The sequence below is a fragment of the Propithecus coquereli genome, unplaced genomic scaffold (genome assembly GCF_000956105.1).
Source record: "Propithecus coquereli isolate 6110/MARCELLA unplaced genomic scaffold, Pcoq_1.0 Scaffold186, whole genome shotgun sequence".
NCBI lineage: Eukaryota > Metazoa > Chordata > Mammalia > Primates > Indriidae > Propithecus > Propithecus coquereli.
In genome coordinates, this window is record NW_012143412.1 from 2,252,238 (window position 1) to 2,268,569 (window position 16,332).

Here is a 16,332-nt window from a genome sequence, read left to right on the forward strand (position 1 = left end):
GAAGGATGGACATATTTGAAACTCGGACTTGTGGGGGAGAGGGGGGCGAGGGCAACATACGTAACCTAAACATCTGTACCCCCATAATATGCTGAAATAAAAAAAAAAAAAGAAACAATGAGAAAGAAACTATTATGCTTTTTGTCATTTGTAGATTAAGACAATTAATAGTCCCCCTCAAAATTTTGCAAAAACAACCAACAACAATTGTAATTATGAGTCTGGGTCTCTTGGCTTTGCTGATGCAAGTTAAATTCCTGGGAATGGTTATATGTGGGATCACTTCCTCTCTGTTTCTCTATGGCAAGGCCAGATTGAGGAAAAAAAAAAATAATAGATTACCTTTTTGTGCTCTGACAAATTCCTATGAAATATAGAAGATTTTTCTTTCCTATAGAAGTTTCAATTTTTAAAAAATCTGTTTCTGACAGAAGACTGTGCTAGATACAAAACATTAAATAATCTCTGTTTCCTTTCATTATTTATCACTGCTCTTTGAAATTCTGTATAGCTCAAAAAATGCAGGTATGTAGTCTGGCAAGAAGTTCCAAGCTATAGTTAAGGGACACACTAGTGCAACCACCCTGTAGTTAACCCAATCAATCCTTTCCCATTTCAACCACCAGAGGAGGGAAACAGCCGAGGGGTTGGAGGAGGGAGGCATGCAGTGAATGCTTAAAGAACAAGGCTGCCACATATTCATTTCCTCCCCAAATGCATCATTTCAGAAGCAAATATATATGGCTAGTAATTGTTTGCAAAAATGGAAAGCTAAGAAGAATAAAAAATTGGCTAAATAAACTCACCTCCTGTAGGCGGTCTATGTACATACGGCAAGTCTCCAAATCACAGTCTCCACGCACAACTAGAATACCCAGAGGTATGGCTGAGGGTGAAGGAAGAAGAAAAATCTAAAATAACATATTTGATTTTTCTAGATTGGCATAAATGTGTTTCTTATGGTTAAAAAACAATCTCATAAATTTTATGGGTTTCGAGATATTTCCATAAAAAGAAATAAGCACCCTCTCCCTACACCTCCTTCATGATTTCAATCTCCTCTTGTCTACAGTTGTAATACACTTTCCCTGCATGATCCACATGCCCCTCGTCGCCTGCCCGTCATCTCATTTTGTCTCAGTAGCCCTGAGATTGAGTATAATGTCACGGTAACAATGGATTGGCAGGACTGGGAGGCTGCTCATGGCCACTGGGTAATTTGTGCCTGCATTTGCAACAGACAGCATGAGGACACAGTCCCAGGGAGGAATTAAAAATTCATGATTCTCGACATTTACTTATCTTTCCCTCCTGAATGTGTGTGACTTAATCTTTTTGTTGGTGTGCAACAGTTTCCTATTTATGAGACTTGAGCTACTCAAGGCACTGTTGCTACCTGGTGGCCAACACCAGAACCAAAGGCATGAAATGTTTAAAAAATGGAAAAGAAAAGAAAAACTTCTAGAAGGTACACAGCTTAAAAATCCCACTGATTTTAAAGATGGTCAGGAGTTGTGTTAACAGCAGAACCTCAGGAAACAATAAGCAGCAGCTCGGTCATACACCTTGTAAGAAATCCTACTTACACAGTGACAAATGTCACACAGTGGCTTTAGTAGATAGAACCTCCTACAATCATAAGATTCTCGAAATACTGAAAAATTATCTCCTTTCCAAAACTTCAAAAGATACATTTGCATACTTCTTATTTGAAAAGTACAGTTACACTATTTAAATCCATGATTTAACAAAAACATTTCAAAATCTTGAATTAATTGACTAAAACTAGCAAGCAGATATGACACTAGTGCTCACTAAGAATTTTTTGAAATCCTTCACTCACCGAACTTACTCTTAAAACCTAATCATCAGTAACTCCGTCTAAAAAGACAAAGTGCTAGGGCTTTAAAAAATAATAATATGCAACATAAGATACATTTAAAATGTATGAAAAAGTCTTGAGGAACTTTCAAAGTAGTAGAGAAGGCATACATATAAATGAAAACCAATAAATGTAAATAATAAATAAATAAAACATAGGCTATATAAAATGTATGAACTTAGTCATTTGAAAACTATTAGGAGAGAAGGACTAATTCTTGTCTGAGGGGTAGCCTTTAGGTTCCCTGAAGGATATGGAGCCCATTTGATCTTTTAGCTAGAGGAGTGAGGGTGGTCTAGAAAAAAAGAAATAGAGTTTATTTCTCAATATTTCCTCCTAGAGTGGTTTCTACTAGGGATACCTAATCAATACCACCCCCACCACTCCCAATTCCTTTAGGCTTCTGAAGTCTTGCATACACAAAGCTTTCATGCCTCTGTCACCTTGTCGAGCTATGGAAGTCTGGGACTGAGTATGGATTGTTTACCATCAGTTCCCCAATGCTTGGTAGAGAAATGGTAGATATTCAATAAATGCTGATAAAAAGAGGGAAGAATATAAGCTTAGGGATGGTTCAAATGTGAAAGAGAAAGTGTGTCTTTCAGGGGCAAGTCAATTTTCCAGGGTAGGCAAAGAACTGTCATGTATTTGGGGGGAATAATAATCTGGAAGAATATTTTCCCTTATTTTTGAAGATAAACAGAAGCATCAAAAAAGTTCTCAGCATAGTAATCATGTATCTTTGAAGGGAATGGGAGGGAAATTCAATAAGTAAAAGTACCGATTAAAGCAATCATTCTCAGTTAGACTACTAAATAGATCCAAATAAGGAGATTTATCAAGGCAAAAGTAGAATAAGGATTTCTAATATTCAAGGAATGATGAGGAAAAGCTAGAATTTAGGCCTAGAAGTGAGGCAAAGATTATAGAAATGGAATATTGCTATAATTAACATGAGAGTCCACATTGGACTCTTGTTTAATGATATTTTCTCTTCAAATGTGTAAATGTAGATTTTAATCAATATTCATTTACTTAAATTAGGAGACACAGCTTATAGGAATGCAGGAATCCTATCAACACTTCTGATTTCCTTCTATTATCAACACTTGGAGTTAGTCTGTTCCAAGCATAAATTCAATGTACTTGGTGGTAGATACTTTAAACTACAATTAGAGATTGTATATTCAAGACCTGGAACCAAGAAGGAATAGTTAGGAAAAGATTTTTAAAGATATGTCATTTCTTTCTACTATAGGTATAAAATCAACAATTTTGCCTGTTCCTCAAGGAGCTGAGTAAGAGCAACTGCTTTTTATTGAACAAGACTTAGCTATTAATTGCGGAGGGAGGGCAGGGAAGAAAGGAAAAGGTATTCTCTACAACAATTTCATAGCATGATTACCAACATCTATCAACTTTATTCTAAGAAGGCAGCAATATGCAATAGAAAAGATTCACAGTTATTCACTACCAAAATCAAATGTCAGCACTGCTTTGGTCTTGCAAATTACTAAAGTTATCTGCTTGGTCTTGAAAGTTACTCATGCCTCTGAACCTTGGTTTGAAGACTATGGTGTTTAGAATAGGTATCTTATAGGATTTTGCGAAGATACAATGCAGCACTATATTCAAAAATGAATTACTGAAACTTCAGTGTTCTCCCTCACTCCTTTCACTATCTTTTGAGCATCTTTAGATAAAAAATGGATATCTATCTTTTAATATATCATAATACTATTAATATAAGGATTAGCTAGCCATAGTTTCATAAGTTAGATTCCTGTGCACTTAAAATTGATTTTCACTCTTTCTCCAATAGGAAAAATAACTGTAGTACAAAAATATCACAATCTGACACTTCCATTTGGGGCTTTACATGGTGAAGAAAAAGCAGAAACTTGTGGAAAATCACCAGCTTCCTTTTATACCATTGATAACCAATTGCCAACCTTCACTGGCATCCCCTCAATTTTAATTAGGAGTGGTGGGAATGCTTATGACCTGAGCTTTAGTGTCACTCTCCCTGATCGCAACAATTAATTTGATTTTGGTTCTCAGAGATGTTGTTTGACTCCAATAAGCGTCAGTCAATACTCTACCTACATAATGAAACTTTTATTGCAGGGATTACATGGAATTTACAAGTTCCAACTAAGCAAAAAGAATAAGCTGGTTTCTAGATTAAGATGGCAGATTTAACACACATACTTCTCTCTCAACAGAAATGCCACTAAGCTACAGTAAGTGAGTTTTAAAAAGACATAAACCAACAAAAATGAGGATAAACTGTAAGGAGAAAATAGTAACGGATGAAGCAGATGGAAAATCGGTAACTGACTCAGAATGCTTACAGAGCCCAATCCTAAACCAAGGGTTAAGATGGATGAGAACCAACACGATTTATACTGCAAAATCCTCCAAAGGCTTGCAAACTGGCATACTAGGTGCCTTAGGAACTGAGGATAAAGGAGGCAGCTAAAATAGGAGCAATGGATATTAGATCACTAGATTCCCACCCCTTACTCTTGGCAGGTGCAGTTCCCTGACAGAAAATGGGGATTAACTGATCATCTGCAGAATGCAGTGATTCCAGTTTTCTTCCCTCACAGGGCTCAATATATCTATGTATTTATCAGTTTAATGTGAAATCCCCAAACTATTAAATATGTTCAATCTTCCTACCTTGATAAATATTCCTTCGTAGATACCTGAATGAGGTGTTGAAATCCGTAATTCTTGTACTCCATGGAATGTTGACACAAAACATGTTTGTGGCCCATAGCCAGATCCCTTTCTCTTTCCTTTTCCTAGCTCCACCCAAAACACTGAAGGCCTAGTGCATATGCATACAGATGTTCCAGATCATACCTCCAAGCCCATGCACATAGCTGCCCAACGGGGGCTTAGTCTTATGCCCATTAGGCATGGCTCCTGGCAGACCACACCAGAAGAAGACCCTTGTGCACATCCTGGAAGCAGGCTTGAGGCTGTTGGGGCAGGAATTCTAAGAACCCAAAGCGTAGTCTAAGGAGATAGAGCAAGCCCTCGGTGAGCCCTTGCCTTGTCACTTTAGTCACATCATCCCATGAAGCAGGGCAAAGCCAGAAGATGGCCACGGTAGGGCCCTCCAAAGCTGAGGCACCTCTCACATAGGTCTAAGGGGAGCAATGATAGTCATTCTCCAAAAATGGTTTCCCCAGATCCCCTACACTGAAGCATGAAGTTAATAAGCTTTACACAAGCTTAGAACTTCCAGTCAACTTTTGTGTCTCTCACCTTCAGTAATGAGCAGAAAGGCAAGAATGATAAGAAAATTGAGAGCTCACTCTAATATAGAAGCTAGGGACCAAAACAAAAATACATTAAAATGTAACTTGCAAGGAGGAAAAGGCTTTTAACAATATCTTTAATATACTCAGAGTATTAAGAGAAAATGGTCCACCCATGAAATGAAAATATAATAATGTTAAAAGAGATAAAAAATTTGAAGAAGGAAGAGTATTATTATTCAGAGAATAACAAAAAATTCAAAACCCTTTAAAAATAAAATTTTGATAGAATAAATAGAGAGCTCAATTGAAAGTTTCAAAGATAAAGTTGAGAAAATCTCCACAAAAGTAGAGCAAAGATAAGAGATGAAAAGGAGGTGAGAAAAGCTAAGACTAGTCCAGTAGGCCCAATATCCAAATAATAGGAGTTCCAAGAACAAGAGAAAATAAAGAGCAGTAATTACCAGAAAAGAAAAAGAAAATCAAGAATATTTCCTAGAACTGAAGAACATTAGTTTCCAAACTGAAATGATCCAACAAGTGCTCAACACAATAACTATAGAAAAATATGAAGATATTTTACTTTGAAATTTAAGAATATTGGGGACAAAGAGGGAAGTCTATAAGCTTCCAGAGAGGAAAAACCAGATCACCTATAAAGGATCAGGAATTAGAATGATTTTGAACTTCTCAAAGGCAACCACACAGTAAGGCAGGCAATGAAACAATGCCTTCAAAATTCTAAGACTTTTACACATAACCCGAACCACCAAACAAGTCCAGGAGTTTTTACAGAACACATCCTCTGTCAAGACGCTACTGGAACATGGGAACAGTGGCACATGGATGACGCATCTGACCAGAGATCAGAAGAAGCTACTGGATTATTTGCCTCAACAAAAGTTGAGTTTGTAATAAGAATGGGGAATGAATGCATGGGATATAAGAAATGGGAAATATGATAGAGAAGAAAAGCAAAAGAAATCTCCAAGGGGAGATGCCAGGATGACAGATATATTGGGCTACCAAATAACTGGAAGACTGCGTCTTGAGACAGATGTGTAGAAAGCTGTCATCACTTAGATTCTAACTCTTATTTTTCAACCCAAGGATAGAATGCCCAAAAAAGCCCAAACAAGTTATATATATATATATATATATATATATATATATGTGTGTGTGTGTGTGTATGTGTGTGTGTGTAATATATATATAAGTTATATATACACATATAAAATAATACTATATCACCCCCAGATGTGCTTTGTCTTAACCTATTCCTGAAAGCAAGAGTTAGATAATAGTGAAGCAGAAAAATCCGAAGAAGCCCTGTAACTGTATTTCCTCTCAATAGCTAGAACCCACCTGCTAAGGGCTTCCCAGGACTCAGTGATTACCTTGCCCATTAAATCCTCTCAGAATGGGCTTGTGTACTCAGGAAACTTAAAACCAGAGAATGACCTAAAGAATTTTCAGCTCTTTTGGGAAATTTCATCTAAAAGTGAAAACATCATCTTTTCTTCATGTAGGGAGGTTCAGGCTTGCTATTCCGTTTCTCAAAACTGTCTGGTTTAGGGAGGCATACATTGGTTGTAAATATATATCTATCAAGAGAACGGCAGCCAGGTGTGGTGGCTCATGCCTGTAATCCCAGCACTTTGAGAGTCCGAGGTGAGAGGATCGCTTGAGTCCAGGAATCCAAGATCAGCCTGAGCAAGACCAAGACCCCATCTCTACAAAAAATACAAAAATTAGCCAGGCATAGTAGTACCCGTCTGTAGTCCTGGGTACTCAGGAGGCTGAGGCAGGAGGATCACTTGAGCCCAGAAGCTTAAGGTTGCAGTGAACTATGATGATGCCAATGCACTCTAGCTTGGGTGACAGAATCAGATCCTGTCTCAAAAAAAAAAAAAATAGAGAATGGCAAATACAAAAATCAGTATAGTGGTAATCTCAGTAGGAAAATGGTGAGGGGAGGTACTTGAGTGTTTCTAGATCTTAAATGGCAGGAACATGGATGCCTATTTTACTATTAATCTTTAAACTTGTGCATTTTATATACACATTGTGGTAATTAATTATGTATATCGACTTGGTGAAAAGATGCCCAGATAACTGGTAAAGCACCATTTCTGGCTGTGTCTATGAGGGTATTTCCAGAAAAGATTAGCACTCGTGTCAGAGAGTGAGTAAAGAAGATCACTCTTGCCAACATGTGTAGCTATCATCCAATTTGTATGGGGTATGGATAGAACAAAAAGGTAGAGGAAGAATGAATTATCTCTTCTTGAGCTTGGACACCCATCTTCTCCTTCCCCCGGACATCACAGCTCCTGGTTCTCTGGCCTTTGGACTCTGGTATATACACCAGTGACACTCCCACCCCCACCCCAGTTCTCAAGCCCTCAGACTGGAAGATACACATCAGCTCACCTGGCTCTGAGGTCCTAGGACTTGGACTGATCTACACCACTGGCTTTCCTGGTTCTCCAGCTTGCAGATGGCAGATCATGAGACTTCTTGACCTCCATAATTGCATAAGCCAATTCCCATCGTAGATCTCCCCTTATATATACATATATCCAATTGGTTTTATTTCTCTAGAGAATCCTAATACACACATATGTGAGGACACAGTGAGAAGGTAGCCATCTGCAAGCCAGAAAGAGAGCCCTTGCCAGAACCTGATCATGCTGCACCCTGATCTTGGATTCCCTGCTTCCAGAACCAGGAGAAATAAAAACCTGTTATTGAAGCCACCCAGTCTATAGGTTTGTTATGGCAGCCCAAGAAGACAAAGACAATGATGATGCTTTGACAAATTCAGGTATAGAAATAAGAAAGATATTACAAAATTAACTGGTGATCCTCAGCCCTTAGAAAATTATACCACCAATTACTTCTTTCCAGCCAAAACATGATTCCTGCCCTGGCACCCCTCTAAGGCTTCACCTTGACCTCCATTAACCCCCTTTCCCTATCTCTGTTTGTTTAAATGTCTCATAATCCAGAATGTGATTAAATTAATTGCTTGAGAAATCCATTATACCTTTCACATGTGCATGCTCTGGATTTTATGTTTGAAATAAAATGCCTATAGGTCATACTAATTAATTTTGTCTTCTATACTTGAAGTTAGGATTATTTGAACTCATTATGCAAATGTATGCCAAATAGTGCATAAATTAACGCTTTCATCTTCAGCAAATTCAAAATCTCGTAGCAAACAATCCACAAGTGTACTCTTTTATCTATAAGAAACTTTTAAAATCTACATGCACTAAAGGAAAACATATCAAAATATGATTCCTAAAATACCTAAAATTTCACCACAAATACTAAGCAGAATCAGGGAATAGACCAAGCTCAGAATCAGGGAATAGACCCTAAACATGGGGCTGAATTGCCCAACTTTAAAAACCGAAGTTCTTAAAGGCTATAATGGAAGGTGCCTAGAGTTCTAAGAAAACTTGAAAAACATTTTCCAAAGATCAGGAGATATGATGCAAAAGACAGTCAAATACTTTCCTCAAGTGAATTAATTATTTGATTGAAGAAGGACAAAAGGCTCCCATAGACCAACTCTGAGGTTAAACTGTGCTCCCCGCCTCTCCGCCCCAGGAATCTCAGAAGCAAACTTTATTCTGGCTCAACTAAAGGGGTGTGCTGAACTGTGCTGAAGCCAATGAGAATTCAATTCACAATGGATGGGAATCAGATTAATTCAAATGCAAACTTCGTGAGTCCCCAGAGGTTGACTGAGCCAGAAGCACTCACCCTGGGCACAGTGGCTTGGAGCCTAAGCCTGGGGGTTCAGAGAAGTAGCACTGAGAGGACAAGCAGAGTGGCTGAAGTCATTTATTTTCTTACATGAATAAATCATACTTCACTTCTGGAAAAGCCAGCTAAGCCAGAATAGATTTATTCAATGCCTGTGCTCTAGGGGCATGACCTAATCCATGTGATCCTAAAGATACATAATCCTAAGGCATGTTGTATAACATGATGCAATATGATAAATTTAGGCAGGGGTGGAATAAGTCTGGATGAATAGGAAAATGATAATACTGATGATATAGTAGGAAGAAGGAGAAAAGGAAGGGGAGGAAGGGGAGGAAGAGGTGGGAGGAGGAGGAAGAACAAAGAAGGAGAGGAGAGAGGGGACAGAGGGTGAGAAGGAAGGGGAAGAGGAGAAAATAACTCACATTCACGTAACAACATTATCAGTTTTATCGTGTTATTTAATCTTTGCCACAATCATGAAAGGTGGGTGTCATTATTCCTATTTTAAAATGAGGAAACTGAGTCTCACAAAGATTAGGTAACATGCCCTAAATGACATCTTACTAAAAAAAGATCCAGATAGAAAAGAAGGATATCAAACGGTACTCAACATCTTCTGTCATTAGAGAATTGCAAGTTAAAACAACACTTAGATACCACTATACAACTGTGAGAATGGCTAAATAAGAAAAAAGAAATACCACCACAAAATGCTGGCGAGGATGTTGAGCAATAGGAACTCTCATTCATTACTAGTGGAAATACAAAATGGTATAGCCACTCTGGAAGACAGCTTGGCAGTTTCTTACACAACTAAATATACTCTTACCATACAATCCAGCATCAAGCTCCTTGGTATGTACCCAGTGGAGTTGAAAATTATGTCCACATAAAAATCTGCACATCAATGTTTATAGCATCTCTATTCATAATTGCTAAAACTTGGAAGTAGCCAAGACATCCCGCAGTAGGGAAATGGATAAATTGTGGTATGTCCATACAACGGAATATTGTTTGGCAATAAAAAGGAATGAGCTATCATGTAATGAAAAGACATGGAGGAATTTTAAATGCATAATGCTAAATGAAAGACATCAATCTGAAAAAGCTACCTACTGTATGATTCCAATTATATGACATTCTGGAAAGGCAAAACTATGGAGACAATAAAAGGATCAGTGGTTGCCAGGGTTTGGGAAGAAGGAGGAAGAGATGAAAAAGTACAGCAAGGGGTATTTCTAGGGCAGTGAAACTATTCTGTATGATACCATATTCGTAGATACGTGTCATTACATATTTGTGAAAAACCACAGAACTATAGAACACAAGAGTGAATCCTAATGGAAACTGTGGACATTAGTTAATAACAATAATGCACTAATATTGGCTCATCAATAGTAACATGACATGTACTCTATATACAACTATTAGGTATCCATTAAAAAAACTATCTGGAAGGATATTACACATACACACACACACAAATAGTAACAAATGTACTACATTAATGCAAGCTGATAATAACAGGGAAAACTCTGTGTGGGTAGGTTGATATATAGAACTCTCTGTACTTGGCACTTATTTTTTCTGGAAACTTGAAATTGTTCTGAAAAATAAAGCCTACTAGTTTAAAAAAATCAAGAGAAAAGAAAAAGAAACTGTTCTGGGTTTCCTACAGATACTTTGCTGATATCAGACAATACTAACGGAAAAACAAACGGCATCTACTTCCTTAGCCATAGCATTAACACTATTCAGGAAGTCAAAGGGATGTTGGGAATAAGCGGCTAAAAGTAAAAACCAAGGAGAGCGGGCAGGAAACTGGAGGAAAGGAAGAAAGCCCTAACGGGGGATGGTGAGGACAAGTGGATTCTTTCCATTTGACCTCATTAGTTCCAAAAGTGCCAAATTTATCAGGGAACTAAAATTCTTACTTGATGGCCGCTAATGATTAGACAGAATGAGTTGACAATACAGTATTTCAATCCAATTTTCACCCGCTGTGGGCCACAGTCCACTTTGCAACAACCTGTCATCGTTAACTGTCCACTGCTCACCTGAAACCACCAGGGGCAGCTAATGGGCATATTAGCATTCTAAAGGAAGCATAACATCCTCAGAACTTTATACCTTGCCATGCCATGCCAGGGGTCTGTCAAAAGTTTCAAAACCCCTGGTCCTTGTGATTAAAAATAATCCTAGAGTGTGGATTCCCTAGCTTGAGCTCACCTGGGTCCTGTCCGTAGTTAATTGAAAATGTCACCCACGAGATAAAAGTAAACTATATAGTTTTCATTGCATTCTATTCAAGGATAAGATTTCTGAGGTGTGCTTTCTAGAAACTAGCAGGTACTCCACAAATTATGGTTTCAAATTACAGATCAAATTCTGCTTTTCATCATGATAGTATACTACCTGAGAAGGCAACCCAAGGAACATGCAATTCACTTTTTAAAAAATCCTCTTAAATGTTTATGGCATTTATAATCTTGAATAGCAATTTGTGATTTTCATTTTCATTTAATTTAGAAAACATGTATTGTATATACCAGGAATTGTGCCAAAATATTTTTCAGGTCTATAAAGCATTCACTTAATCATTTCAGCAAACAGGCTTTAAGGACTTTCTGGTGCCCGGGGCGACTCCAGTGCTGGGAGTTGGGCATAGAATGCTGAGTAAGACGTGGTACCTGCCCTCAAGCAGTTCACAGACTTGGGGGAAGAGGGAAGTGCATAAAAACATCCTACTGATATCTGTGGGACAAGAATCTTTGCAGACAAATAGTAACTGTGTTTAAGATCCAGAAGAGCTACGCATTCCCCAGGGGCAGACATACTTCCATGAAGAGTTGTCTCTCAAGTGAAGAACATAAGGCAGTTTGACGAGAGGACCAAGAGCTTTTCAGATAATGGAAATTGTCTAAGTCTTACATCATCCTTAGACTCTAAGAAACCAAGGCATGAAAAGAAGAAAAAGTTCAGAAATTAGAAAGGTCAGTAAGTACAGAGTAAAGAGGGGGAAGGCTGGGACCAGAGGCTTGATTTTTTTATAACAAAAAGCTGAGACTTTATTCTCAAAAGGATGGGCAGACACTAACAGGTTTCCAACAGAAGATGAAGGTTGCAGATTTACATTGACCAAGATAGCCTTCATGTTCCCCTCAGCTTGAATGAACTTTAGACTGGCTTCTTCCTGACCATAGGCCTCTGATCTCGTGTTTCTGAGAGCTTTTACCTTAACTAACTTTCAATTGTAAGCTTTTTTTCTGCCCCCGTTGAGATATAAGTCTTCTCCCAGCCTCTTATCAGTTTTACAACCCAGAAATGTCTTTCTCAAAGAGCTGGGAGACATCATTTTGAAATGTAAACATCATGAAAAATAAGGCCCCAATCTTCCAGGCTCTGTGGGAGGGTGGGAACCTACCAATTATTGGTAATAAGAGAAAATCAGTAAACACAGATGGCCTAATAACATTAACCAACTACCCCTCCAGAACTTGCCCACTAGCTCACTCCAGCGCTAAAAAATCTACAACCTCTTTCTCTGACAAAATATTGGAAAAATCACTGGAAGCAATATGGTAGACAAACTGATGGAGACAAGGTGAGTGGCTAGAGGACGAGTGAGGAGGCTACTGCAGTAAGGGAAATGAGCAATGTGAAGTCTGGAATGGAGGAGTGGCTGGAAAGATAAGAAGGGAGAGGCATGTGAGAGAGATATGAAGACCAAAAAATCAGCTCCTCCATGATCAACTGCATGGTGAGAGGGAAAAGCAGCAAGAGTGACTCTCAGTTGTTTTGCATGGTCATGGGAATTACAACCTTATGATGCCCTTGCCTGACCCCAGGGTAGACTTGTGGCCTGCTGAGCTGGAGAGAGTGCAAGAGAGCAAAGGGGCAGCAGAGACAGAGACTGTGAACATAATATAAAATTAAGCAGACAGAGGGTTTCTGAGTTAGAATGTATTACACACAGCACTGGGGAAAAAATGCTCTGAAGGCCAGAGAACAAAGAGCAGAGGAAGAACTGGGAATGGGAGAACCAGGACTCCCCAGACATCCAAGGCTCAGGCCACAACCCCTCACCAGTGAGTTGGCAACAGATCCTTTTCCTCTTTCTAAATCATCAGCACAGAGGACATGCTAGATGAAAAAGCAGAAGTGAGAAAGAAAAACCCAGGAAAAAAAGGAGATGTTAAAGCCTAGACTTCTCAACAAAGATGAAAGGAGTAGGATGGAGAATGTGACGCAATCATGGATACTGCTGCAATTGCTTTAGTTTTACTTTTTCCTATTTCCAATGCCTGTGCTTTACGTATTACCAGTGGTAACCCAGGAGACAGTATGGGCACGAGGCCCACATGTCTCTCTCTTCTAATACATAGTGGGAACCAAAGGCCCAGATCAAACAGTGCTATGAAATGTCATACTCTTCCAAGTTAATATGAAAGTTTACCAACAATGATGTAAATGTGTACTTTGATGGAGAGAATTCCATTTCAAAGAAGATCCCTAATGTCACCTGTAATGAATTCTAGTACAACAAAATGATTTATATAATTTCTTAGAGTTTATTTCTAGCATTTAACATGATAGAAGTTTTAACTGTGAGGTCCCAGTATGTACTTGACAACAGGCATTAGGAAACAATGTAATCTTTTTTCCAAGTACATCCACCAGGAAATAAATATTTGTAAAATTGTTAGATAAAGGGAAGAATCTACAGATAATTTATTGCCAGTGCTCAAGTACTTGGGAGAGAGAGAACAAATACTTGACTGTAACACTGGAATCTTGGCTACATGGCCGGGCCAGCCAAATAAATGTGAAACTTGAGATGAAATATTAAATGTCCAAAAGCAAACGTTCATAACTATACCCCAAACATAGTTTTAGAAATGACGATTAGAGACACTGGTCCAAATCTCTTTCAGGATTTAACCATCATACTGTCCGCTACACTGAATGGTGCTGGGCAAGGTCACCAACAAATAGCTGCTGGGACACATTCAGTCACGCAGCCCTGGATTTTTGAGTTGATTGGATACATGTGGAGAACTAATGACAGAAAGATTTCTTCAAATCAGCTGAAGGGGGCCCCAAGTCTCTTTCTGGAAGCAAAATGAGTAAACAAATTATACATAGACAGCTGCCACATGGAGATGTGAAACAGGGCAGTCTCACGCAAACACACCCCTGGCACATGACAACCTGAGACGTCTCTAATTCTGCTTGTAGGTGACTCCAGGAGAGTGGCAGTGGACCAGTGATTCAGGAAACCCATTGTATATTAAGGAAGAGTGTTTTCTACCAGTACGAACTAGGAAAGGCCTGAAGATCTTATCCATGTAACTAAAATTGCATAAAACTGTGAGTTGATTTGCACAGAGGTTATTTTCAGACTAGCTCACATTTCTGTTCTTGGCTCTGTCTAGTTCCATATCATTACCAATAAATTGGATGAATATATAAGAAATATCCATCCTGCTGAGAATCAAACTCTGAAGTTTTTTCCACTGACTATAGTGTTAGGCTAGAAGTATTAATAAAAGCCTGAAATTTAGACTGCTTTGCATTTAGGTTTCCACTTCTAATTACTCAAATTCCAAATGGAGAATATTTGGCTCGGCTGATAATTTATGACAAAAAGAACTTTTCAGAAAAGGTCAGAAATCACAGTTTAGGTTTCCATTTTACTTTGCTAATTCAGACACTTCTAAATAAAGTAATGAACTTATATTCCAATTCCATGAATTTGGAATAGTAAGAAGGTCAGGTCAAAAGACACAAAGAGAAAAACTTGGGTGCTAGCATTCATTTGAGCTGAATCTCCAGTACCTAGAATGGTGCTTTATATACAGAAGGTGTTCAACACATGATTGGTAAATGAAGAGATGAATGAATGGACTCAACGATTTTGGTATGTGGGTGGTTCCTTTCTGGCCTCAGCTCAAAAATCAGGTTCTGAGTTACACAGTCAAGACTGTGCTTTCCGAACGGAAGTGCCCCACCCAGATCCACGTTGGGACTGAGGCACTCATCCCCCCTCCCCAGCTGCTGATAGCTCACAATTAAGTCCCCCTCCAGGAAGGAGGATACCTCACTCCAGGTTTGTCCCCTCCCAAGGGGCAGCCTGACCTGTATCCAATAACCCTTGCCTCCACTGGACAACTCTAAATGTCTATCCCAGATCCAAAGGTCCCTGTGGGAGTCCTCTGCTGAGACCACATCAAAGCTCAACTTCTCCCTCTGCCTAGTCCTACTTTCCTTGCCCTGCCTGGCTGCGGCTCCCTCTTGGGAAATCCTCAATAAAAGTCTGGGACACAAAACTCAGTCTCAGTCCGTTTCCCAGGAAACCCAACCAAGGACAAGAACTATGATCCCAAATTCTTTTAAATAATGCATTTCTATACGTGTATAACTGTGTTTTTATAAAGAAGTAGGTTGTGTGCTGGGAAGTATACTGGATTAAAAGAGAAGAGATATAATTTCTTGTTAAAATCCTACTGCAGCAATGTAACCCCGTGTGAGACAATCTTTCCAAGTGTCCTTGTGATGATGTATGCGGCCAGTGTATACATAACAGCCCTCCTTCCATAAACTATGAGGCATTATGTAAATATTGGATGTTAGTATTTATTATTAAATATAATGGTCATGACTGCAGTGACTGATAATGCACCATTCAGTCATTAACAAGAGAAGTAAAAAGTAATAATTTTATACAAAGATCTTAGAAGAAAGTCTTCAAAAGGAAACCTAACTACCATCTGAGCTTACATCCCAGAGCTGTCAACCTGGGACTAGGCTGGTCTGTAATTGGCCATTATTTTGAGAGGAGAGAGAGAGAGAGAGAGAGAGAGAGAATATTACATAAAATAAACCAAGGAAAAGGAAAAATATTCTTTTGGGTAGAGACTTAGGATGTACCTGCAATTGATTGCTTTTATTACCAAAGGCTTAACAGTGAAGGTAAAGTTTTAACAAGGAAGGAAGGATCAAATATCATCATCAATACTTTAGGCCCATTTCCTTGTCTGAGACCTAATATTATTAACTTCTAATAAAGCACAGCTCTGGAGCACATCTTATTTTCTTATAAACAAAGCAAGGCTTTGGGGTCATAAATAGAATTAGATAAGAAACAAATTTATATTAATAATATCATCTTGCAGCCCGATATTCCCCTGGCTTTGCAGTCCTTTGAAATTGGAAAGACAGGAGAGTATACTCATCTGTTAACCAAGACCCTCAGAAACTGGCAGGTCAGTTTCTACATCCTTACGAAAAGCCAATGAATTCAATGACCCATTTCTAAATTGCTGCTCAGCAATTCTGCCCAGGCCCCTCATTCTCTTAATCTTCAAAATTGACTATGTCAAACTTTCTGTTTTC

At 38.6% G+C, this 16,332-nt stretch overlaps 1 protein-coding gene across 1 annotated transcript in view; it reads right to left on the bottom strand.

The window, feature by feature from the left end:
• The window catches only part of DGKI (diacylglycerol kinase, iota), a 270,690-nt gene that overhangs the window by 87,056 nt on the left and 167,302 nt on the right, over positions 1 to 16,332 (bottom strand). The window contains exon 23 of the mRNA XM_012642753.1: positions 807 to 886. Within this exon, the coding sequence (XP_012498207.1) occupies positions 807 to 886 (80 nt within the window). The remainder of the gene's footprint in view (positions 1 to 806; positions 887 to 16,332) is intronic.